Raw genomic sequence first — 25,863 nt, 5'->3', positions numbered from 1 at the left:
GTTCACTGTTTGTAATTACCTGTTGTCACCAAAAGCAGGAGTGACTGTGAAAATGAAACTCGTGCACACAAAATTAATCCATCTCCTTTACCTTGTCACCAGCACATCAGCCCAGTATTTGCAACGTCTCCTCCTATTAAAATATGAGTAAGATTATATCTCTGGTTTATTGTATGTAATTAGCAGTGACTTAACAGTGTGGCTGAGAATTATATCTCTGTTTGTTTGTATTGGAGAATGAGTGGCAGTCACTGGGTACTCCAGGATGGGCTGGTGCTCACTCTGAAGGCACTTAACAGAAATCAGCCTGTAATTCTCACTTCAGTTCTTTCTCTGATGTCTGAGAAACAAGATGAGCTTTCTCCCGGGGGTTAAAAAGTCTGAGCTCAATTATATCGTGTTTGAGAATGAACTGCAGAGTTCGGGACCATTTATGGAAATCACTGGGCCGTCAGGTAACACTGCAATATTTAATTCAAACAACTTGCAGGCCAGGAATCCTCCCCTGAGGAATGATGCAGTTAGAGAGTCATTCATACAAAAGCCTGGAAAGAGGGAAAGGTGCTATCTTGAAAATCTTTTTGTTTGCCTATAAATAATTCATTGAAATTGTCTTACAGTGGTTTCAGGCTGTTTCAAGGGAAGTAATTAAAATCATACAGATCTTACTTATTAATGCTAGTGGGAATAGGAGATATTGCAGCTGAAATTATTAGAAGTTACCCACAAGAAAAATTAGGGCTATGGACTTATGGTACACTGAAAACAAACCTATTTTTGAAAGGGTTCTAAATGCATCAGGGACTATATACCCCCACTGCCCTGCAAAGGTAGATAATACTCTTATATTTCTACTGACCGACTGTAAATTTTTGCTACCCAGCAGTTGGAGGAAACACAAATAAATATTCAGGTTCTTACTGAGTATAATTTCTTGGTTCCCCTTCTCAGACATGGACATATCCAATACCCGGCAAACTGTAGATCTGAACCTGAAATTTTTCAGTAAAACTGCATTTTATATTGCTCTGGCACAGGAGTTTGGGATCATGTAAAGTTCCTTGACTTGCCTATTAAGCTTTGCCTTCGGTTTTGATTCAGAAGAAAACATGGTCTTTATTTCTTTGGAATTTGGAACTTCAGTTCAAACTGTCTTACCAAATTATTCATAAACAAACTACAGCTCTAAGTAAGCAAAGCAGGTGAATCTTACAGCTGTTTTGCCAAAGGATACAGGGCATTTTATACTTAGGCTGCAAACTATTTGCATAATAATTTGAAATGCAGTTTGGTGAGATGAGGCACTTGGTATGTTTGTTATGAATCAAACAGTCTGAGGAATGTGAAACAGTGAGTGCTGTGCAGAAATGGACAGTGCAAATATCAACAGTTCTGCTCCTCATTGAGACTACCTGGGTTTCATCACAGAGCAGGTTTTTTCTCTCCTTGCTATCAGTGTTGGCTTTCTGCAGAAACTAAAGCACAAAATGTTCCCCCAGGATGCAGGTTAGCGTAAAGAAGGGGAAAGAGGAGAGAGGGGGACTCCTGTTGTGACCAAGGGACGAAAAATTCAGAGATGCAAATTATTACTTCGGAACAAAGTAAGGGTGTAAAGTCTGGGTAAAACTAACAATTGTGCAGAAAATTTAAAATAGGTGGTCCTTTAACCATGATCAGAAGCTTAAGGTTGTAGACCTGAGGAGAATTTATCTCCAGACATAGCGATACGTTCTTCAGAAATAGCTGGGATTCACAAACTTTTTAAACCTATTACCACATTTCATCCAACACCTTGTTGGAAACTGATTGCTTTTAATGCTGTTCATAACACATTTTAGTCAAATGCTTTGGAGATACATAAGGAAAATCTTAGAAGAAAGCAGAACTGACTGGGCAGGGCTCAAATTTGGATATTTTTCTGTTGTTAAGTATGGTTACTCCTCATATTTGTCAATTCAACCCCTAATTCTGGGATCCTTTCCTCTAGAGAACCATCCCATCCTACTCTGTCTTCGTAGGAGGACGGGTGTCTATCTCAATTGCTGTCTGTGCAGTAGTTCAAGTGAATACTTCTTAATCTGACTGAATTTGGAATATTTATAATACTACTGCCTAGGACAAACCCATTCCATTACTAGTAATGATGTTTACTTCTACCTCTTAGTTGTGAAGGTGAACAAAACTGGGTGACTTTGTGGGGGAGGTGGAGAAAGAACCTCTGTTTTCATAAACTCCCAGTAATATTCCTTGTTTCCTGAGGCCCAGGCTGAGATCAGTGTGAGGGATGGGATTCTCCAGAGCCTGCCTTCTCCACGGTTCCACAGATATCCAAATAGGAACTAATTTTCTTCCAAATAGCCATAATTCCCAATCTGTGCTTGCATGCCCTTCGGGGAGAGGACAACTACAAAGCTAAGGAAAGAAGAGCTTAGCTTTTACAGAATTTATAGTGTCAGGAGGAGAGACAAAGGCAGACACGTTGTATTAATAATAACAAGAATAAGAAGAACCAGAGTGAATCTAACAACAACATTCAGCAATTTTGCAAATGTAACACTGTGAAGATTTACCAGATATGATTTAATATAGAATCTTTATGTTCAGAGCGAGTTAGAGTATAAAGTGTTCCTCTTAATGAAAGTTTCAAAGTTTGGTGTCGTGATAAATGTATGCAAAACATTTTCAGAAAAATGGAAAAAGTTTTGGTTTGGTGAAACATTTTAGTCAGAACAGCATTGCAGCTGAATTGCTCTGCAGGGCTTTGTTAAGGTGGAGTCCAGTCCTTGGGCTTGCAGAAGAGCCCTGCTGCAGGGACTGCCCTGCCCCTTCTTGCAGGCTGTTTCTCAAATCTCAGGGTAAAAAATGCAACTGTTATAAATTCACACCAAACAGCAGAATTCTGACTGGCAAGTAATACCAGGGCTTGTATTTTATAATTTGGTTACTGTGATTTATTATGCCTTCTCCTGTTTCCAGTGCTTTGCTCACTGTATTTTTTTTATTTTATTTTTAGTTAAGTAAATTTGATAAAATATACCATCATGTGACAATAAGAGAACTACACCAGAAAATAATTCAGAGTGTGGTATTGATAAATGCTTGGTGCAGCAATAGCAATATGTCATCAATCACCTGTGTTCCTGTTTGATGGCATCATATAACCTAATTCAGAAGGAACGTCCTTTGCTTTAACCTTGGTTGCATTTGCAACTTACTCTAGAGGAAAGTAATAATCCTTCATTAACTGGTAGGTGTGAAACATTCCCTATCAAGAGGGTAGAGGAGGAGGCAAATGAAAATTGGTTTCAGAATGTGTCCTGAGTCAAAATCAGTCTTTGCAGTCTCATGGACCGCATAAATTATTACGATGATACGTTTTGAAGGGTGGGTAAGCAGATGAGCCTTTGTGTTTTGCGCTGTTTCTCTTTGCTGCTTTTCTTCATTCAAATGTACATATAAAAAAATTCAAGGACACATCAAGTCTTTGATCCTGCCACAGCTTTAATTCTTAAGAGCCCATATAAGACTGTGCTTTACATTATGCATTAAGATACTTGTAATTAGGAGCTTGTGGTAATGACCCATTCTCAGGCAAAGCAGCGCTGTTCCTTGTTTTCCATTAACTGCATTGAGGGTTTATTTGCTGAGAATTGAGTTCAACTTGATTAGCAGGAATTGTGAAACATTTGCAACACAAGGTATATTAACATAGCACTTCGTTTGTAATGAGAGCCAAAAAGCAGTTAGGGGATGAGCTAATTATTGAAGATTTTGCTTTTAATAAGGAAGGTCTAGCTGAATTTTAGTACTCTGCTCTCAAAATCCCTTAAGCTTTAAGTGCTGGCTGAAAGAAAAATAAAATGGATCGCAAAAGTTCAGTAGATGTTTTCTGAAAGTCACGATTGAGTACAATCCACGGATTTACTGAAGAAAGAATTCATTTAATCTGCAAATTTGGCAGCCCCAGCAGATTTTTTTCCATATCTTTCAGTTTATTGATCTGATAGTGGTGTATGTTTACTACAGGGCAAAGATACTTGCAGGGTTCATCAAGGACCCCCCTCACCTCTTTCTTTCCTACCAAATTAAGATGATGTGTTCTGTAATAAAAATGTGCTGTGTACTGACCTGACTGGAAGCTCTAGTAATACCCATCTCAAAATCCTAGGGAGACACCACTAATTCTGTTAACTTACCGTGAAGGATTTTAATTGATTTTAGCTAATGAGAAACGTTTTTAGCCAGTCTGTTGAGTAACTTTCTGTCCAAGCTCCAATCATGCCCATTCCATGGGTACTGTGCCTGGGTTCACCCCTGTGCTCAGACTCCTCCTGCTCAGGGAATGGGATGACGATGCTGTTCCCTCTGACGACTCAGTTGCTCTCTGTCCACTTGGAAGTAGCCATTGGATCGTTCAGAATAGAGCTGAAACATATTTTCAGTCAAATAAGACAATCAAAGACCAGGTCCCAGGCTAGTAAAAGATACCTTAGTATCAGAGAACATTTAAACAACCCTTATAAAGTTTAAGTCAAATCACTTATTGATAAAATAAATTCAAATAGACAGAAGGGAGATGCATATAACTTGTTCATGGGGATAAGTGTTTTATTCTTCATACTTTCCTTCTCAAGAAGAGGTACTCATCTCTTCTGGAAATAATTTTCACTGTTCTCTCCTTAATTCTTCTGCTCCTTTTGTCATTTGCATAAGCTGGCACTCAGGAGCCATGTTCCTTAAATAAGGGTTGCTTATCATTCTGGAAGTGTTCCCAGGCAAAGTAGCCACTTTATTAAATACACAGTGGCTTTTCTTCTCCATGTTCTCTGTCTGCTCCAAACCAAACATTCCTGCCCAGCTTTATAGTCTCTATGTTATTCCTTTCTGTTTGACCTGATTCATTTTAGCTGTAGCGATGATGTCAGCAAATAACCAGGTATTTCTCAAATGGCAATACAATTGAGGTGACAGCTGACTTCAACACAGAGCTGTGGGTATTTTTCCATGTACTGGGAAGCCCTCAGAAATGTCTGGAGTAGCCTGCAGCAGCTTACCACAGAACAGTGCTGAAAATCCAGGCCATGGTATGTGTTTACTGAAAATCCTGTTTTGTTGCTGCTCAAACTCACATTCTGAGAGTTGGCCCTCAGTTATTAAATTTAGCCTGAAATTATGGCTGATTGCATAATTCCAACTATTAACATAATTTCATTAGTAATTAATCAGTTGTGCTGACTAAGTTTTCATAATAACAACTTGCCCTAGATTTCTTTGTCTGAAGTTTCGGCGTTGTAGTAACATGACATTATTAACTATATTTACAATACCCCTAAACCTCATTTTTTCTCTTTCTTCGGCAATAGTTACTTTGCTCATCCTGCTGCCAGATCCCTTTTCATCTTCTGCATAATTATCCTGGTTTGACTGGATAGAAACTGCAATTACAGTTAGCCAAATTTGGAAAACACGTTTGTCCCCATCTTCTAACTTTAGTATTTGCTTGAAGTTTTGAGCAAATTTGATCAGAGTTCATTTGCACCTGCTTTGTGTTTGCTTATCCCAAATACTCTGGCAGATGAGTTTACTGGTATTCAGTGAACATGCTGGCAGTAAGTTTTCAACAAATACTTCTGGATATTTGCAGAAAGAGAATTTGAGCTGTGATTATCCATGTAGGGCTAATAACAACACTTATTTTATGGTGAGGCAGAGTTATATAATTGTATATTTAACCAAGATTGCTCACAAATTGCAACTCAGCTGAAGAATTAATCACAAGACACATTGATTTGTTTCAATAACTCGGTTAAGAAGGTTGCATTGTTTCTCAGCATCTTGGTGCTGCTTTTCTCTGCAATGTCCAGTGAACAAAGTATAGATTAAGAATTATTTTGCCATATTCATGATGGAAACACATTAACCCAAGAGCTGAAATTATAACACTGTTTTGCCTTGATTGCTATTTGCAGTTATTTGCCCACAGTGGACCCACAGGCTGTGGTTAAGATAGGTGAGCACCTTGCTAAGCAAAATGCAAACAGAACAGGGTGATCAGCATATTAGGAGAATTTGGACTCGTGAATTCTTATCTGTCTTCTTCTCCACAGTGAATTCTGTATTTACTAACTGCTCTGCTTAGACTTCCCTCATGGTGGGAGAGAAGGGAACTGGAAGTCCCCAGCAGAGTTTGCTGGATTTTTGTGCTTTGTGCAGGGCACAGCCTTGTGAAGGTCCCACCAAGCTACTCTGGCAGTTCTGCCTCCTGAGGGCATTTCATGCAGTCCCTTCAGCAATGGTGACGTGTTCCCTTTGGGCACTGGGAAGCTGCAGGAACATCCCACGGGGCAGAAGATCAGCACATGAGCCCTGGCAAGGAATGGAGTTGATGTCTCTGCTCATTGTGTGTTACTGCAGTTCCTTTCCAGCTCCATGTAGTGTTGTCTCAGTTCTAACAAACTGCAGTTCTTCTCACTGAGCAAGTGAGAAAACTAAATAGGCCCCAGTGTCATCTGGCTTAGAACACAGATTCCTCCTGCCAGAGTTATGTCAGCTGGGCTTCTCCTTCCCTCATCTGTGGTATTTAGGTATTTGTTTTCAGTCTTCTTGCCTCATGACCTGGGGAAAACTCTTGGTCTGTTAATTGCTGCAGTTTCCCTTTACTATTATTTGTTATCATTAGTTTGTATGGTTTTGTTGAAATCTGTCATTTTCAGTGTCTTTGGTTTTGCTTTTCCAGTCTTTTAGTTGTTGATTCACTCTGAAATCACCGTAAGTTTTCTTTGTTTCCCGAGTGTTTACAGAGTACTCCAAATGTAGCCCAGCAGGATTCTGGTCTTAACCGAAATTAACTGTCATACATAGGATTTGTTTATCTCTTCACATCCCTCTGTCACAGATGTTTGTCCTTTGGCTTGTTCCTTTTTCTAATTAATTTTTGATTATATTTTGAAGCACCTTCTGTCTAACCAATTTCTCCCCCCCAAATCAAATAGTTCATTTCTTTCCCCTTCACCTCCAGTGATTCCCCCAAACAGAATGTTTTTTGCTTCTGGTTGTAAGTGACCTTTCTGTTAATCTGTTTCAGGGAAGAGTTGCATTTTGATGCAATACTATTTCTTACTCTTCTTGAATTCTGAATGCACATGTGCTGTGCTTCGTGTTGTTCCCAGTGACACACGGTGTATGATGAGGAGGGTATTGCTCATTTTCCATGTTCATGCCCCAAAATTCCTTTCTGGGGTCACTGCTAAGTTACAGGTAGATGATTGAAAAATCAGCGCAATACTGACAGAGACAACCCTGACCAAAACAATGTGACAGGCCACCAGCAGCTCTTAAAGCAGATAATTTCCTTATTTTCTAGCCAGTTTGTGGAAAGAAGATGCATGAAAACATATGAATTTCCCAAAATGACATCTTAGACAAGCATGGAAGAAACCTAAAATTGGGCTGCTGAGGCTGCTGGCAACTCCAGCTTCTGTCTGAGCAGTAGGCACTGCTCCCACCTACCACAAAGGTGTTGCTGAGCCACGGTTTTCAGTCTGTGTGTGCTGGTTAAATCCTCTGGACTAACTCTGGGAAGCACAAGGCCAGGAGATTGTGTCAGGAGACTGTGTCCCAGGAGAGCAGAGCGAGGGGCTGCAGTCACACTTCATGGGCCGTGCAGACAATGGTAAACTGCAGAATACACCAGGGGGCAAATGGACGCATCCCGTTTTTTAAAAGACCCGTGTAAAATGGGTTCTACAATCTCCCTTCCTGTTTTCAGGCTTGCTGCTGCTGCACTTGCACTTTCATATCGAGCTCTGGGTGGCCTCTCCTTGCAGAGTCAGGAGAGATTAATGGAGAGAAACAGAAAGTGTGCAGGAGATAGCACAGGCACCTCTGCACAGTAATTATCATAGCTGTGTGACAACTCATTGATATGCAAGTGCAACTGTTGAAAGTGGTGTGAAGTCCACAGACAAAAAGAAGATAATTTGACAGCATTAAGCAGAAAGGTAACACGGGGCTGATGGCAGAATAAAGCACTTAATTTAATTCTTCAGTTCTCTGAGTTACTCAGGGGAGTGTGTAACTTAACTGCTTGGTTTAGGTGCTTTGCTGACTTGCTGTAGCTGATTTTCCTCATCTCTTCAGCCTGTATTGTTATTCCAGGACAGAACTACTTACCAGTGCCACGAGGTGACTGTGGCTTCAGGACTGATGCTGATGGTGGCCCAGTGGGTTAAATAATATCTTCCTCCAGCTCCCCCAGCAGCTGGGGCTCCTCTTGCTCTTCAGTTTTGATGCCCTGGGATGCTCTTCACCTGATTGCTCTTTGAACTGCTTATGGGAAATAACTTAGGTTTCAGAGGGGAAAAGGAATAACACACTTGGAGGGGTCGTTGTTGAGTCCTTTTGGGCAAGGTGGGACTTGGAACATTCCATAAGTTCTGCTTCATATGGCGTTAAAAAAGTGAGGGGTTGGATTAAAGCAGGTTTGTTTTTCAAGGCAGATTAATATGTAATCAATGGAATTGTTCAGGCAATCAAAGCCTGTGCCCACGATATTTAATTCACAATTACAACAGGGAAGTTTTCTGACAATCACCGTTAAGAAAGTTTCTTTTTATGCCACCTCAGTCTTCAAAATTGAATTTTCTTTTTCCCCACAAGCATCTGGAATTAGGTCTGTTGTCATCAATTGGACAGGCATAATTATTTTGGTAATGAAGCAAGTTTTCTGATTTTTCTCATTACTTTATTATCAGCCTTTTTACAAGGTTTCCATTAACAAGTAACATGTGAAATATGAGTACAGAGGAACAATACAGAGAAGATTCAGCTTCCTCCCTTTCCAACAACAGGATAATGGCTATCAGTGAATCCCTCCTTGAAAGAAGAAATGGAATATGTCTCTTCACAAGTAAAAATACAAGAAAAATCAATAATACAGGTTTTCTGCTAGTCAGACTTTCCTAGTATCCTTTACAATGGGTACATCAAGGGAAATGCTTTAATTATTTTGAATTCTCTTTGCACAGAAAAACAACTGTGGAGAAAAATGTGAAGTGTTTCTCTGACAATTGGTTTTCTGCAGCCTACCCAGCAGTAAAAAATAATTTAATTGTGTAATACTTTCTAGGAAATAAATCTCTCAAATCTCCCAGGTAGGGAAGGATAGGATTTAAAAAAAACAACCAAAACCAAACAACTAAAAAACTGGAATTTATATCATGCTCTAAATGCAGACAGAATTAAAATTGAAACAATTTCTTTTAGAAGTTTTATCCCACATTTTTTAATAGAAAATTCTCAGTCACCAGAATGCAGAGGTTGCCTCACTTCTCGTACTATAAGTGGCTGTGTCTAAGGGTGGCTTTAACTTTTTCTCATGTTTTGAATATAAATTAAAGCCTAATTTATATTTTAAGTGTACCTTGGCAGTTTTGCTGTACCTCTTTGATTTGTGACTTGTTATGGTTGTTTTTTGCACATCATCAAGATGTAGCTTTCCTCTCTGGTGGAATGGGAAAGTCTGGAATCTCAGAGACTCTGAGGAGAAAAGCTAAATTTCAGGGGTAAAACATATGAATCTTAATTGAAGTCTGGTGCAGAAGGTTATTAACTTTGCTGCATAGGTTTGACTCCGAATCAGACTCTCCAAACTGAACTCAGTATTGGAACATTTTGGGGTTTGGACTTACTTGTATGAAAAATTGGGCTCCTTGGTTTCTTCACATGCAATTCAAGATATTTGCATCTCTGCTTTTTTTGCAACTAGAGAACACAGACCTCAAAAACTAAGACTACAGATGATAATTGATTGCCTTGTGTAGCCTTTTTATCTCGACTGGATCTCCTGCTAGTTTCTGGCTCGCTTTGATTTTGTCATCTCTGTCAGGGTCCTCAGCAGCCTTTCTGAAGATCTGGTGCTATTGTATGAACATCTATTATAATCATTTATCTGCTGACTGTTGCTATAATTACTCTAAATTGTGTTCCCCTTCAGGTGGGGGGATATTAGGTTTACTAAAAGAAACACCAGGTACCATTTCCTGTTGCTCACACAAAACCCTGGCTTTTTTTAGCTTTGCTGCTGAGTAGTTGTATTGTGTTGAACCCTCAAAAGTCCAGAGATTGGCACAGACTGGAGAAACTTCTTCTTTCTCTGGCTCTCTGATGGTTTTACTCTGAAAGGACTTTTTACACTCACTGCATAGTGTCAAAAACCAGTGATACCAGGGAGAAGCCTGGAATACTGTTTGTGTGTTCAGAACTGCCAGTTCAGACAGGAGAGATTCACTTTTGACAACTTAATATGGAAATTTAAAAAGGCTGGGGGGCTCCATAGTTGGCAAGAAATATTTTGACATTATTTAATTTATTATCAAGGTGGTACTTAATCACAGGTTGATTGGTGGTGTTACTTGTCTGATAGAGATGTTACCTTAGATTGGGATTTTCATCTACATCTGGGCATGCTTAGGTTTGCTGTTTTACCCACTCTGCCAATACTTTAGGCACTAAAAGTATCTTTTTCTTGATATAGATTTTTAAGGGAAATAAGATCAGCAATAGAATCATTGAAATATCAGAAAAGTCATATCAGAAATATCAAAAAGTCAAAGCACACCTAAAATGGCAAAAGGTGCCTCATTCTACAAAATGCAATTACTTCTGATGGTAATTTTAGAATAATATGCTGAAAATATAGGTTTAAATGCATTTTAAAAGTTCATTTGGAAATAGCAACTATGGAGAAGAACTTTGAGAATTAGTCCAGATTTTTCTAAGTCAGAACTCAAGAAGGCACTGGATGCCTTTGAATTGTTAACATTCAATAACTGATTTTTCTTTAGAATGTGTCCAAATGATCCAATTCATTCAATTAAAGACTATGTTAATAATTACACTTGGAAATTTGATTGATTACAGAAAACAATCCCCATAGGTTTGCGTAGGCTTAGGTTAATTGAGGAGCTGAGCTTAGCAAGGAGAGGTTTGCAGAAGGCAAGGCAGGCCCTGTTCTCCTTTCTGCTGGGCAAATCTGTCCCTTTTTATGTCTTTTCTAGCCCAAGTTCAAAACTTGACAGCAATAACCTCCCAGCTGTATCTACATGAATTGGACAGTGGGACTTCAATGAAAGATGATCTCATGTGAGATTCTTTTGGTTCTATTTCAAAGATTTATTCAAACTATATGAGGCTTTCTAAGAGGGAAGGATAAAAGATGGGTTTTTTTCCCAGGCCCTGGTTCAATAAAGCCCCCAAGGCTTAAGCATGTCATTGTAAGCCTGTGACTGGACCTGTGCTCAGAAATGAAATCTTAACATAATCTTTAAGACATGTATATTCTTATGTACTTTGCTAAAGAATGACTTCAGAGAGGTAATTAAGGAGAAGTATTTTCCATGAGTTAGTGAAATCTGCACAAAACTGGCAGGAGATTCATGCCTGAGGTTTCTCTTTTCTGTCTGTGATGCATCCCAAAGATGTTACAGAATAAATATGGTGGGAGAATACACTTCAAAGTTATACTACGTGTATTTTGTTTGTAAAATTCCTAATGAAGATATTTATTTCTCCATTAATTGATATTTTCTAGTTTCCCAAGAAGTTCTACAAAATGTTAAGGGGACTAGAAAAGCCTTTGCCACATCACAAGAAACAGATCATGAGCACGAGGTGTCTGAACTAACCTTTCTTAAAAGAGCTTTACTACGGGTCAACACAGTTCAAGGATTCTTCAAATCAATCCCTTTCTCTTCATGTGCTAGAGAAATTTAGGGCAATGCTTATTGTCCTGAATAAGAAATATTCTCAGAATCTAAGCTGCCAGAATCTCCAAACCTCACACTGTAAACATTTCACTGCCTCAGTGACAGCTAAGTGAGGATGCCTTGCTCATTATCCATAAAGAATATGTGGCACAGATGAGCTCAGAATGTAAATTTCTAAGGAAATGGAGAAAATAGAATTCATTTTTCATGCAGAAACGTGGAGTGGGGTTTTTTCATGCTGAAAAGTTCATGGAAAATTAATTAGTAAAAATCGAGCAAATATGTTGTGTTGGTAAGGCTGTAAAAGTGCTTTTCAGCACCAAAGCAAATAAGAGAGGTTGCAATCATTGAAGTTAAATGGAAAAAGAGAGGAATAAATGGATCCTCAATAGTAACTGTTCATTAAAGGCTTTTTAAATAAATGACAGAAACTAGGAGAAATGTAAAAGAAGGATATGTAGTTTACTGAGACGTGCCATGAAATGCATTTGCTGTGTTAAACTTCTGAAAATTTGCTGGCATTTTGAAATTCCTTTTCCGAGGGGGGGAAAAATAGTTGCATTCAGTGCATCTTTGCGAGCACTGTCACAGTGAAATGTCTGTGTGCATTTACCAAAACTACCATCATTTCCATGGCACATTTAATTTTCTTGAAAGATGAGGGATTTACTGCAGTGCAGAGAGGAGCCTGTTTGTTTACTAGTAGGTGAGTTGAGGCAGGCATGATTTAAGCTTCCCAAAACAAGGAGAGGCTGGTTGGTATTTCTGGAGCGGTATCCATTATTTACGTTGCTGGGCTGGGAGGGTGTTTGCAGCAATGTCACAGTAACCTCCATGAATTCTTGATTGAGAAATAAAAAATTAACAATATGGACTACGGGAACACTGGTGTAGAGAGACAAGTCATTTTAAAGCGAGGCTGGTGGTAACACAAACTCACACATCCAGCATCCCAGAGCAGCATTTAGTGCTGCAGGACTTCCACTAAGGATTAATTTCCAGGCAATCCCTGCCCTTCACACAGAGCTGAGACTGTTTTCTTGGATTTCTAGATTTGTCAGGTTGCCTAAACTTCCCTCAGCCACAGGAACAAGATTCAGAGAAGTGTTTAAGCTACAATTTACCAGGTAATGCCAGCTTGTCTTTTAGCAGCAGCCCAAGGGGCTGCTTTGTCCCCTGTGCCCCCTCCCCTTTTAACCAGGGGTTCCTTTACCTGAGCCTGACTCTGGCTATGGGGGTCCCTGAGGAAAAGGGCACCCACAGAACTGCAGGGATAACAAACAGCCTGGAATCTGAAATCAAATCCCAGGAGACAACCTCCTTTTATTAGCCTGGGGAATAATGGGGATGATTATTCCGAAGAACGAAAGTGAAAAGCAGAACTCTTGTAGGGTTTGTTTCTAAGTAACAGCTGAAGCAGAAATTTCCTGAGATGCCAAGGCTTGTACTAAACATCACCACTGTCTTATGAACTATTGCTGTTAGTCTGGCACCTCTGGTACAGGGCTTGGGTTAATTTTTTGGTTGCTCCTGAAACACCACATCATAACTTGTCCCTTGTTTAAATTAGAATTAAATAAATACCAGAGGAAAACATGTAGCCAGCCTGTACCCACAAGTTCCATACAATGCAGTTTTCCAGGGGCCAAAGCACACTGTGCTTTCTATCTCAGTGAGCACTTGTGCTCTCCTGGTCCACTGGCTGTGGTTTGGTGCATTCTGTGTTGCTTCAGTGATGCTTTTGTGTTCTTTTTATTTTAAAATAGCAACTTACCACTAAAATCTCCTTTAAGTGAAACTGTATTTACGTTTATTTTATAATGATATGACTTCTCCTTCCAGACTCTGTTTGTTGGGGGTCTTTTATGCTGGATTATCATCTTGAACTGATGGAGCCCTGTAATATTTCCTTGGTCTAAACAGATGTAAGGACCTGACTCAGTGTCCACAGGCAGGAGAGCTTTCATCTGCTTTCAAAGGGGGTTTCAACAAGACCTAATTTAGTTTTGGAATCTTCTGATCAATGGTGTTTAAGGGGTACATTGGAATTGGAAAGCATTTGCATGGACTTCTTATTTTTTTATTCATTCATTGTGCATAAATCCTTGAGCAGAGAAACTTACAGAAAAGCTGATTTATTTTTTAATTTCTTTTGTATGCAGGGAAGATTCCAAAAGACAAAACCATTTCTGCAGAACCCTTGAGGGACCCCACTTGTAACTGTGTTTCATTACATTTCTCAGATTTAAATTCTGAAACATGCAGAATATTACCTGTATGTTATCCTACTTTTTAACCACACCTTTAAAGTCAGAGGATCCTCTCAGGGAGAGAAAAAGTGTTGCTTTTCGATAGTTTCTGCTTCCTAATAGAAGGCTTTCAGTAGTGTCCATATTGAAAGTATTTTACATAATTCATTGCACTGTTTTCTTACTGCCTTAGGAAATTTTAAGCATCTCTTGCAGTGATCTTTCACTCCAAGGATTAAGACTCTTTTCATACTCATAAACGTGAAGAATTCTAATAACTGTTGTGTCAGGGAGCTCTGGGTAATGGGCAGAAGTGGCAGAGGAGGCTGCAAAGTTGCACTGAGGGAGCATTTATGGGGGAAATTTCAAATCCATTGACTGGCATAGTTCACAGCAAAGGAGGTTTGCAGTATTAAACACAGCCAAGAGACAGGTATAAACCTACTGATGGTGAGAAATCAGGAGTAAAGGATTTTAAATAGCTTCCATGTGGGTTTGAGACTGAGTGATACAGCCCTTTTATTTTGTATGCCTATCAGTATTGAATAAACAACAGCTGTAGCTTAGAGACAGATGAGACTTTCTCTTAGGAAATGCTTCTGTTAAGGGCTTTTTACAGCCCTGTCACAGTTTAAATGGACTCTCAAGCTGTGCTGATGTTAAGTCCCCTGTTTGGGGCCAGGATGATGGAAGAATTGCTATCCATTTCCCAGCTCCAGTGATCGTCTTGTTGTCAGAATTTATATATTTTAAAACATGACTTAAAATTCTGAATTTTCTGACACGTGGCACTTACTTTTTGGAGATAAGTCTGTAGACATTAGTGCCTTTTGTGTAATTCATCTTAAAGTAATATCCCCCAAATATACTAAAATTAGTTGAGAGGAAGTACTTTAGGTAGCTAAAACTTAACAAGGCTGACCAAAAACCTTAAACTTCCCTGTGAAGTAAAGGGCCTGTGTGTTGCTGTGTCCTGGTGAAGTATCTCACTGTTCTCATCATGCTGATTTATCCCCAGCCCCCTTTTTAATGCACTTGCAAAGGTATTATTGCTATGGTATTTTAAAGAAGAAAGTGTTTATTTCAGTTTAATAAAAATCTAACTCAGTCCTCCTCCCTCCCAGTCATGAAGCTGTTGCCTTCCATACTGACTGCAGTGTTTGGGATTGGTGATGCAGTTCACCACAATAATCTCACACCAGTTTAGCAGAGCTATGGATAAGCACAACCAGCTCTGTTAAAAAAAAAAAAAAAAAAGATGGAAAAATACTTGATTATTTCTACCTCAAAGAGCGACATGATCTGGAGATATACTCTAGCTGTGAATGTCAGGGATAAATAGGCAGCTTACAAATGGCATTGAAAATGGTCTGTACTGCTGAGAGGAAAAAAAGATTTGGTTTCTTATTGTTCTCCTAACTCTGGGTTGATTTAAAAAAAAAAAAGAGTGGTGTGTTTTGATGAGGATGATACAGAGTAATGGCTTTTGAAAGTGCAGGAGCTCTTTTCTTCAAATGTTTGCATTTTAGACTGAATTTATTCGACTGGGCTGTTCTGTGTGGCTGGTTTTGCCTCGGCTCACGCTCTGACAAGCAGGAGTAGCTCTACCCCAGTGCAGCACAGGCCGGTAGCTCTAATGTGTTAACATCTGTTCGCTACAGCAGAGGTACAACGACCTTGGTGTATCATCATTAATTTCCCAAAAACAAACCATCCAGAACTACCGCTAGTAGAAACAATTTGAAGAACATCAGCATATAGTCAAACTTATTTAGTCTTTGACGTTGATGGAGGGGTTGTTGCTTTTCTGACCAAAACTCATCACGACCACGAAGGCGGGGCCTTGCTTTGCCCAAGCACCGGGGACGCGCTCGGCCCGCCGGGGACACTCGTCCCTGGGAGAGGTGGGAATGAGCATCCAGACCTCAGAGAACCTTCACAGGCTTCTTTTTAATCAGAATACATGGGAACACTGGCAAAGAGCTTAGTCTTCATCTCTGTGCCTCTCGGCCTCGGAGCACAGGTGGGTAAATGATGGAAGAGGCAGCACATCCCCCTGGAATACGGGCATTTGTGTGTGTACCAGGCTGGTTCTTCAGCTCCTGGCAGTTGGCAGCACTGCAGCTGTGCCAAGGGCTGTCACTCCAGGACCTGGCCCACACTTTGTGCTGTTTTCCATTGCTGTGCCTCAAACCCACACACAGCTCCAAACCCTCTGAAAACTGGGAACATGTGATGATGCAGCTGCTCTTCCCAGGGGGATGTGTTCCTAGAACGATTTATTTCCAAAGGGATCTCTAGTGGGCTCCCTGTAGGTCAGAGCAGGTGGGGGGACCAAGGGGCCACTGATACCCATGGTTGGTGAGTCCCTCTTGCTGCCCAGCTCCTGTCAATCCCTTTATGGGCCATTCACTTCAGATTTGTACCTAGTAATCCTTGTGGGTCCCTTCCAACTCAAAATATTCTGTGAACTCTGTGAGAGCTGTTCCGTCACACACATGTGGGACTCAGGTGTCTCCTACTGCTCTTGTGTGCACATGAGCTGGACAAGCCTGGGACCTGTCACTGCTGTGGCAGTAGCTGCTGGCAGTGTCACCTTCCCATGGCCCATGAGCTTGGCACACCTGGGACATCCCTGCTATGGTGGTGCCTTTATCCAGTCAGAGGCAATGAGACCTTGAGGAAGCCAAAGGTAATGGGACATTCCCTCCCGTGGGCACTGGCACTTCTCCAGTCAGCTCTGCCTGGTGCCCAGTCCAGCCCCAGGGTGGGGGACCTGAGGGCACAGGGTGACAGCCAAAATTCATTAAACCCCTGGAAGTTTCCAGAGGTGTGGGCTCCCCGGGAGCTCCGAGCCACGGGTCACTGTTAATGGAGTCACTGGGTTAAGTTCATCATCGTGTTTGACCTGCTGTTTAGGAGCCTGATGGTGTGTGAAGGCCTGGCTGCTGCAGAGGAGTGATGGTGATGCAATTTTCGGGGCTAATGATTCTGCTGACCTAATGTCCTCATACAGCTGCTTTCTATTACTGTCGCTTAACTGGGACATGGGAGGCTCAAGGGACTGACTCTCTATAATGAGCTGGCTGTGCAATTATGGCAGCTACTGCAGGACACCAGGGCTAAATCTATCTCCTTTTTGCTTCATCATCTATTTTTGTATTATCCTGGCATAATGTGGACATTCCAAAAAAAAAAAAAAAAAGTGAGTTTATTGCTCCTGGGTGAAACGGATAGTGTTAACAGTGCTGCCGGGTGTTGTGAGGCAGGGATGGCAAGGGAGTTGTTTCATCGCTGGCTTTTCACTCCGTGCTCTTTGCCTTGCAAAATTATTGACATGTGAAAGAAAATCACCAGAGGTCTTTTTGTTTATATTTACATCCGAGTTAATTTATTTTTTTTTTATCCTTGCTAAATTAAGCAGGGAGCATTAATGTCATTTTTACCAGAATCCATGGAAAAGCTGTAGTGGCTCGACAGTTTACTTGAAAATGCTTTGTTTACCTTGAATTTCAGATTTAGTTTATTGCAGTTACGCTCTGGATTTTTCCTGAACTTCTACCATCTAATAAGTATGAAATCCTAGTTTTGATGAACTTATGGAAATTACCAAGATTATCATAGGTTGTAATGCAGCAGTACATGTGGAGATTTTGCTAAAAGTAGGGATAAAGGAGACAGCAAAGACCATGTGTTTCACTACATAAAAACCTGGGTATTTTTTATGGCTGGCTTTTTATGTACTCATGTTTTCTCTCATTATCTCATTACAAGAGTAATGAGATTTATTCCCAATATTAAAGAGGAGCCTTTTGGCAAGTTCTGTGCAGTGCAGATTTCTTTGTAAAAGTGAATTCTGATTTCAAAGAGAAAACCATGTTATTTTCCAACAGATTTGTACCAGACATACAAATATAAAGCATGTTTCATGAAGATCATTGTATGTATTAGTTAAAACAAATTTCGGGGGGCTTGCTTTCCTTTTAGTTAGCTGAGTTTACTCAAGTTACCCTACAGAAATTTTAAAAGAGATGACATTACAACTGAGACTTCATACACCAAGTGAATTATCCATGATAACTACTCCACATTTTGCATACTGATTTATATAGCAAGTTTAGTTGAAAGATCTTAAACAGCAAATATTAAATGAGCAGCACAAATATTATTAAGAAGCAGTTAAGGGCAGATCTAGTTTTCACTATAAAATCCTTGCCTGCGTTTACATAAATTTGGAGTAATCTAATGCTGCTATCCATAGCAGTAAATAAACTGAGCAAAATTTAATTAAAGATACCTATCTATGAAATATGAGTCTTGATTCCCCCTGTTTTCCACTCAGCATATTCCATTCAGGTATGCCTTTAATATATTGGATTTTTTTTAAGGGGCAGTCGTGTGTGACAGCCACGGGACGTTGTTTAGTGCTGTGGAAGCCCCAGAGAGCTGCCCCTCAGTATATCCCAGCAACTTCCCAAATTAAGGGGTGTGTACATAGATTTCACTAGTTGCCTGAATCTACAGATTTGGCTTTGAAAAATTAAACCTTTTAAAAATTAAAGCTTTTAAAAATATAGGTGTTTATTTTCATCTCCCAATTCCATCTGAGGGTTCTGTTTTCTAGAGACTCTCAATTTGTCCAGTTTGTTTGCTGTTGTGAAGAGACAAATTGCTATAAATAGACCTCTTAAAGCCTTCACAGCCAGCTTAAAAAAAAATACCCAGGATGTCAATTGAAAAAAAAAATAGTTTTAGTTCATAATTTGATCTGAGCATGAGTCAGTCCAATAGTATGAACAGAAATGAAGAAAAACAGCCAACGTGACTTAGTTGTTGGATCATGTTCCACCGTCCTGATACTCAGAACTTTGGTGACCATTAAGGATTAGGTTTATAATGGGACATAAAGGGTTACTTGGGCAGTCTAAGCAGTGTGGATGTAAAAGTGAATTTTAATTTGCTTTCCAGGATTGCTTTTAGAAACAAGAAGGAAGTGGATGAAAACTAATGAGTTAGCGAGAAGAACTGCTTTAGCAAGAAGGTGATCTCTCCTGCATGCATATTTTTCTGTGCTTTTGATGGAGATGTTTAAATATGGTAAAAGAACAATTTAGATTTATAGCTCTATTTATCATGATTACTTCACTAAATTTGGCAAGATACATTAGAATTTCATGTTTCAAAGGCATAGTGCTTTAGGAAGGGAAGTATTACAATATGGTTCTGCTTATTTTTTTAATTTTATCAACAGTCAGAGTGCCAGACAGTACATTGCAATATTACTAAGGGGGTAGGCTTGCTGATCTGTGTGGGTTTTTTCTTTTTTTTTTTCTCCTGCTCCCTTGCTGTTGTTTATCACAGCAAAGCAGTGATGCTGCAGGTAATTGTTGCCACAATGGAGTGCAGAGGTAGTGATGAATCCTCAGCATCAGGTTGGTTTCTTTGCAAACCTGTCACAAAATAGCTCCAAAAGCTCAAATTCTGTTCAGGGGCCTGGCCTGTGAATCACAATCAGAAATATGTTCTGAATCCTGAGAAGGCAGGCTGGAGACTGCTCCGGCCGATGAAAAACGGGAGAAGCCAGTGGGCAATCAATCTTAGAGCCATCCCAACCCACAGGTGGATCCAGAATTTAATAAAAGGTCGCAGCACAGTGATTATCAAATTGCAATGTTTAATACTGCCTGAGCTCAGGGAGACAAACCTTTAAAAGCAGGATTTCCCAGTTGTTCAGGTAAGTGCCAGCACATTCACAGAACCTTGTGGGCTTTCTGCCCTTGATCTTGGCAGTGAAATCTTGATTATTTCCCTTGTAGGTGTGTGGGTGCAGCACTTTCAGGACTAGTTAAACAGTGGAGGGGTTGGTTGACGCTGAGTGTGGGTGACAATCTTTTCAGACATTTTGTGTTCTAGAAGTGAAATTCTGTCTCTAAATAGAGCTGTAACTTATTATTTCCTCATTTCTGAACCCTCCTGGCAGAGTTTGGAATGATCTGCATGTTCAGCCACAGGTGCCATTTGTTGCTGCAGAAAAGTTCACTCATAGGACATGGAAAGTAATTGTGTTTGTCTTCCAATAGCCCTGCAAAACATGAGAGGTGGCTTGCAGGCATCAGAAGGTGTATTCTGATAAAACTACTTTCTGGAATATTTATTTGTCGAAGGAAACAGCTCTCAGGTCACTTTATTAACATCAGTGGTGAGAGAAAAAAGAAACAGAACCAGTTCTGTCTTGTCATTGACAATTTCAATCTCATTATATTTTCTTTATGCTCAAAATCCTCTTTGCCTAATATTCCAAACAAATTTCCAAAGTCCAAAGTACAGGAGATGGTTTTCTCCAGCTTATTCTAAATGTTTATTTGCAGGTTTTGTTTTTTTTTTTTAAATCCCTTCTCTCATTCTGTAGGAACCTGGGAAGGTGGGAAGATATTAAAGGCGAAAACTGTGTTTTTTAAAACGTACAGGAATTGTACATTTGTAAATTGTAATTGTACATTTATAAATTGTGCATTTACATTGCACGTGTTGATGTGAGAAGCTGGAAAAACTAAGAAGAAAATGTCATTTCTAGAAAAATGAGTAAAAGAAAAAGGACTTCACAAGGGGATGAGATGGGAGAGTTCAGTGAAATGGTTCTGGACTTTTAGGCACAGGAATGATGAGGATCCTGGCTCGTAACATGTACCTTTCAATTTTTATCTCCTTTTCTGTCTTTAAACTTTGACGGGGGAATTTAATGCATATTTTAAACAAAAATGACATTAAATGAGCTTTCCAGTTTTCTATTTCAAGAGCTTTCCTTATTCAAGAAGGTTTCCCTTATTTCTTTCTGTTAAGGTGTTGGCTTGAGATATGTAACAAATAGCAACTATTTGCATTCTGGTTTAGAATGGCAAATATTGTCCTCTATTCATTCTGGAGAGAGGAACTATGTATTTATGCACCTCAAGATAAGACCTTTCTAAATGCTAAAAGCAGTAAACAGAGTTTAAAAGACTTTCCTGTGTTTGCAGAGTTATCAGCATATCTCCTTTTTTGTCAGTATTCATGGGATTGCTTATGTAGAATGGAAAGTTCAGACTTGAGTGCAACTTTCAGAAGTCATAAAAAAGCCATTTGTAAGGATTTTTTTTGCTGTCAGTCACGCAGAGCTTTTAGCACAAGAAAAATAAATTGCAGCTTCCTTGAGAAAGTGATATAAAGCCACGGTTTTGTTATGTCACAGAGGGATTATAGTGAGAAAGACAGGGATCCCTCAACCAAGCTGTTATTTCTCTGGGTGAAATTGCTGTGTTCTTAACTAGTACATGAAATGTCAAGGGGACAGCAGGAGCCAGGAAATGAATATCATACTTCACACAAATCATGGGGCAGAGCAACGGGCTGTTGCAGTGGGATAATCTCCAAAGGAAACCACCAGCCCCACGAAACATCAACAAGAGTCTTGTGCACACCCCAGTTTCTGCTCTCTGCTCCTCCCCTTGCTTTGTCCCCACTCCCTCTTTCTGGAACAATCAAGACATAAATGCAGGTACTTCCTTACCCAGGATTGCTCAGGATGGGGGTGGATAAATTGTTTTGTGGCTGGGGTGGCTTGGCCACAGATCTTAGTGGGTTACTCTGCTTAAGGAGCTTGAAAGCTGGCAGTACCTTCTGAGAGGATTTAATTGAGAGCTCACACCGTGACACACCGACATTCCTTCAAAATCCTACAGCAAAGAACGACTGGGAACTGCAATCCTTTGTCATACACGTTTTACTGCTCCTGTGTCTTCATTCACTCCTCAAACATGACAGAGGACACAGCTCTTGGCCTAGAACTTACAAGTTTTAGGGACTGGGGAAGGGGATAGGGACTGGGGGGGAAGAAATCAGTCACACAAATAGGATGATAATTCACCCTATTAAGATACACAAACTTACATAAAAATCACTGTTAAAACTTGAAGATAATTGACAGGTCTTCACAGACTAACAGTAGTCAGCTCATTAATTTCTTGAGTGTTATTTGACCCATAATATTAAATTAATGTGTTTTACTGTTTATTAATTAAACATTAACTTGAGGACTGTCATTATTTTAAATAGAAATGCTCCATCTTTGTCTCCACTTTTATAGTGATGAGTATACTATTAAAGATCACAATCCCTCTGGTACGAGGATTACTTTATGGAGTTCTCAGAAATAACTCAGGATACATCCATGTCGCTGTGTCCCCTTTATCCAGTAGTTTTCTCAGCTGTATAGCTTGGGCTGCTGAAGTTTTTCTCTAGGATAACTCAGGTATTTCACCAGGATAACTCCAATGTGACTGCCTGGTACCCTGCCCTGCTGGTATCTGCACTGCTCAACATAATGCTTCTCTTAGCAGTGTCCCTGTATTGAGTTATTTGTCATTTCATTTGATAATTTTTCATCAGTATGCTTGGCATAAGAATGTGCTAATGAAATTTGATAAAAATGTAAAGCTGGGTGGAATTGCTAACGTAGAAGAGCCGGGTATGTCGTCCAGGAAGAGATGGATGGTCTAGCAGATGGAAATAAAAGTGAATTAATGTTAGTAATACCAAGTAAAAGGTCATGCTTCTAGGAACTGACTGAAATTCAACTGCTGAACAGGGATTTATCAGACAATAACTCGAGAAGAAAGATAAGGGCATAATATGTCCAGTGGTCCAGCTGTCCAGTGGATGACTGTAAAGCAACAGGAAAGTACAGCTGTGTAAAAGAGAAATACAGCCTTTGGACATGTAAGGTGAATTATTAAAATAGAAGAGTAATTGCCTTGCAAGGCATTAGTGAGTCCTGGGCTGGAATAGTCACGTTGTTCAGCTCTATTCACATCACTTGCACAGCTGATAGAGGGAGACAGGCACCTCTGACAGGTGGTTTAGAGCAGGATTTGTGGCAGCTTCAGGAAACTCCACTCCAGATTCTGGAGGTTTAAGTTAAGCTAGGTTTGGGTATATCCTCTACAATACACGGTTTTAGTCATTTGCCTCCAAGAAATAATTAAATTATTGTAAGTAGAGTGTAACTCGACTGAGTTTATTAGTAGAAAGACTTTCTTGTGAGGGGACACTTCCAGAATGACCTAACGGAATGTTGGCAGGGAATGGATGTGATGACTTTACATAGGGATCATGTTGGGAAGGAAAAATAATTTCTAACACTAAATAATGTCAATGAAGAGGAATAACAAAAAAAAAAAGTGATAGGTTGTTTGTAAATAACTGGAATTTAAATAAGTTAAGTTCTGCTTTTGTGAGAGAAATTCTTGAACAGCTTCAAAAATCCCATTAGTGACACGTTTCAAACGGAGCTGAACCTGGGTTTGAATCAGGTTAAATTAAATAACTGCTTGTGACTGCAGGTACCCTGTTGTGATGTGACAGGAGTTCATTTCCATTCCTAAATTCCTTTGAAGCAAGTTTTTGATGAATCCACAGATGCCTTCCATTGAACAGCAGCTCTGCACACAAATTGTCTCCTTTGCTGGGCTCTGTTCCATAAACACCGAGCTCTCCTTCCCCTTCCCTCACACAGTCACGGTTGGTCACTCCCTCTCCTGCTCCGGAGAGCTGGGGAGAGCTGGTGATGGCCTTTAAAAGTGATGATTAACACCAATATAAAGAAAGATCTATTCTCCTGCAGACAGCATTATAGCTGGGTGTCAACCTGGAATTTGTGAGGAGACTGTTAAGGGATTTTCAGCCCAGTGGAGTTGTGACAATATTGTGACATAAAGTTCTAACAAAGATTTTTGTTTTACAAACACAGTTTAGCAGCCTGTTCTTAGTCTAATGACAGCTTATTAACTTCATGTGTGTTGTCTGACCTGTAATATGAAGTGTATCTGTGTCTATTTAAAGGGTTTAAGTGATTTTAATATAAATGACAATTTTCTATAACACCTGAAGTAAATTCTGTGCAAGTTTGTGATAGTAGTTGAATTTGTATCTCTCTAGATTTAGACACCTACCCTAACTGAGCTCAGTGTAACCCCTGATTGGCAGAGAGAACTCATTGTTTGTGCCCAGGGCAGCCTTGGTTGCTGTAAATCAGACCTGCATAGCTCCTGTGCAGCCAAAACCTGGACATCTGTGCCCAACAGGTTCTGGCAAACCTTTCTTTGTCACATTCCATCCATAGATGGAATGTGGTCTTTAAACTCTGTTACTTCCATCACCATGGAACTGAATCATCTTGCTTTCAAAGTCTCTCCTGGGAATTGTGTGAATGTATTGGAATAGCTGATAGTTGCATTACTCATCATCTCTGTTCAGAAATAAATCAAAAATTAGTAAAAATAGAAACATGCTTTTCCAGCTCTGTTTTGGTATGTTGCTGAATTTTTACCTGATATTCCTGAATATTGCCATAGTCTTAATTTCTACCTGGCTTTGCCTTCTGATGGGCAGGAGAGCTGAGCAGTCTCCTCAGTGTGAAAGACAGTTCTCTTCAGTTCTATTCCCTCAAGCCACAACAACCAATTGATGTCAGTTACCTCAAAAGCCAATTAATCCCACTCCTCTTTTGTTGAATCAATACTAATGCATTTTCCCTGTAATTTTCAGGTTTTGACAACGCTGGATGCCAGCAAAGCTGAGGTAGGAAATCCTGTCTTATCCTGGTGGAATGTTAAATAGCTGTCTGCAGGTTTGATAGAGGGGCCAGCTTGCTTACAATTTTGGGGGTGAAGATTGAAGTTACTTCAGTATGGCTTTTGTGCTGCTGCTAGTGGTTAATGAGGCAATCTTTGGAATTCTGGCCATGTTACAACAACTTTTAAGGTGATAAAGTCCTTCTAGGAAAGTTTTATCTCTGTGCAGGTCTTTGTGAAGATTTCCATGGCATTGAAACAGTGTAGATCAGGAGGTTTGTTCAGCATGTGATTTTAATTTCCCACCCACAGAAGGTGGTTTTCTGAACTTTGCTGCCATTTTTCTACAGAGCAGGGATTGTTTCTGCTCCAGAGCTCGTTCTGGGAGCTTGGCTTTTGTTCTGTCCAGCTCCATGTCTGCCCCACTTTTCTGCTACCGTGTGCCACGACCTGCTTGAACAGCCTGGGATATCAAAGAGAAGTTGAATTTGGGGACAGAATGCTACCAGTGAGTTGTTGTTAAATGCTGGAGTGACATGAGTGGTATTTTATGTCGCCTGCCCTGGGTGCTTGACATTGCCGTAGTTTAGCTTGATCATTTTGGACTCTCATTTATTTTGTCAGCTTTTCTATTGATGTGGGAGTAGTTTATGTGGTTTGAATGGTCTAATGGTGTTCTTAGAGGTGACAATATTATTATTGCAGTATATTTTAAATAGCTGATTGCTGAAGCAAAAAGTGTCAGTCCTTTGTGACCATTAACTGTTAGACTGCATTTGTCTCTTCTGAATGTTGCTGTTGAACAAGTCACTGCACTTTTATTAAGTGACAGATATTTTTATTCGTTGCACAGGCCCTGACTCATTTAAATGTAATGTCAGTTGGAAGCTCTGAGTGTTCCTATGTGAAACAGTTCTCGGACTCACAGTAGGGAATTTGTGATGTGCTCCAAAGCTAATGTTTAACTGTGACAAAATGTCTAGGTGACTCTAACTGCTGGAGTCAGATAAATTTTTAATATGAACCTTTGGTAAATTAAATTGCATTATTAAAGAGAATAGATAAACTCTGCTAGTTACTTGAAAGAACAAGGACACAAGTTCACTTGCATACTGCAAAAGAATGAGATTATTCATTTTTATTTAGATTAAGACTGTAATATTAGTGTTCAATTTAGCTGGTCTGATTCAATTGCATACTTGGCTTGTCTCAGGGAGTTTGGGGAGTAGGATTTGTGTCTGT

General features: G+C 39.8%; 1 protein-coding gene across 11 annotated transcripts in view; it reads left to right on the top strand.

Annotated features, from left to right (window-relative positions):
- Positions 1 to 25,863, top strand: part of RBFOX1 (RNA binding fox-1 homolog 1) — a 1,102,859-nt gene that overhangs the window by 234,470 nt on the left and 842,526 nt on the right. For all 11 annotated transcript variants that reach the window (XM_050317469.1, XM_050317468.1, XM_050317472.1 and 8 more), the window contains exon 3: positions 24,596 to 24,628. In XM_050317469.1, coding sequence (XP_050173426.1) covers positions 24,596 to 24,628 — 33 coding nt within the window. The remainder of the gene's footprint in view (positions 1 to 24,595; positions 24,629 to 25,863) is intronic.

Source organism: Myiozetetes cayanensis, unplaced genomic scaffold (assembly GCF_022539395.1).
Source record: "Myiozetetes cayanensis isolate MyiCay16 unplaced genomic scaffold, myiCay2020 scf20-37, whole genome shotgun sequence".
Classification (NCBI taxonomy): Eukaryota; Metazoa; Chordata; class Aves; order Passeriformes; family Tyrannidae; genus Myiozetetes; species Myiozetetes cayanensis.
The sequence above is the reverse complement of the archived record's forward strand: the minus strand, read 5'-3'. Positions and strand labels throughout refer to the sequence as shown.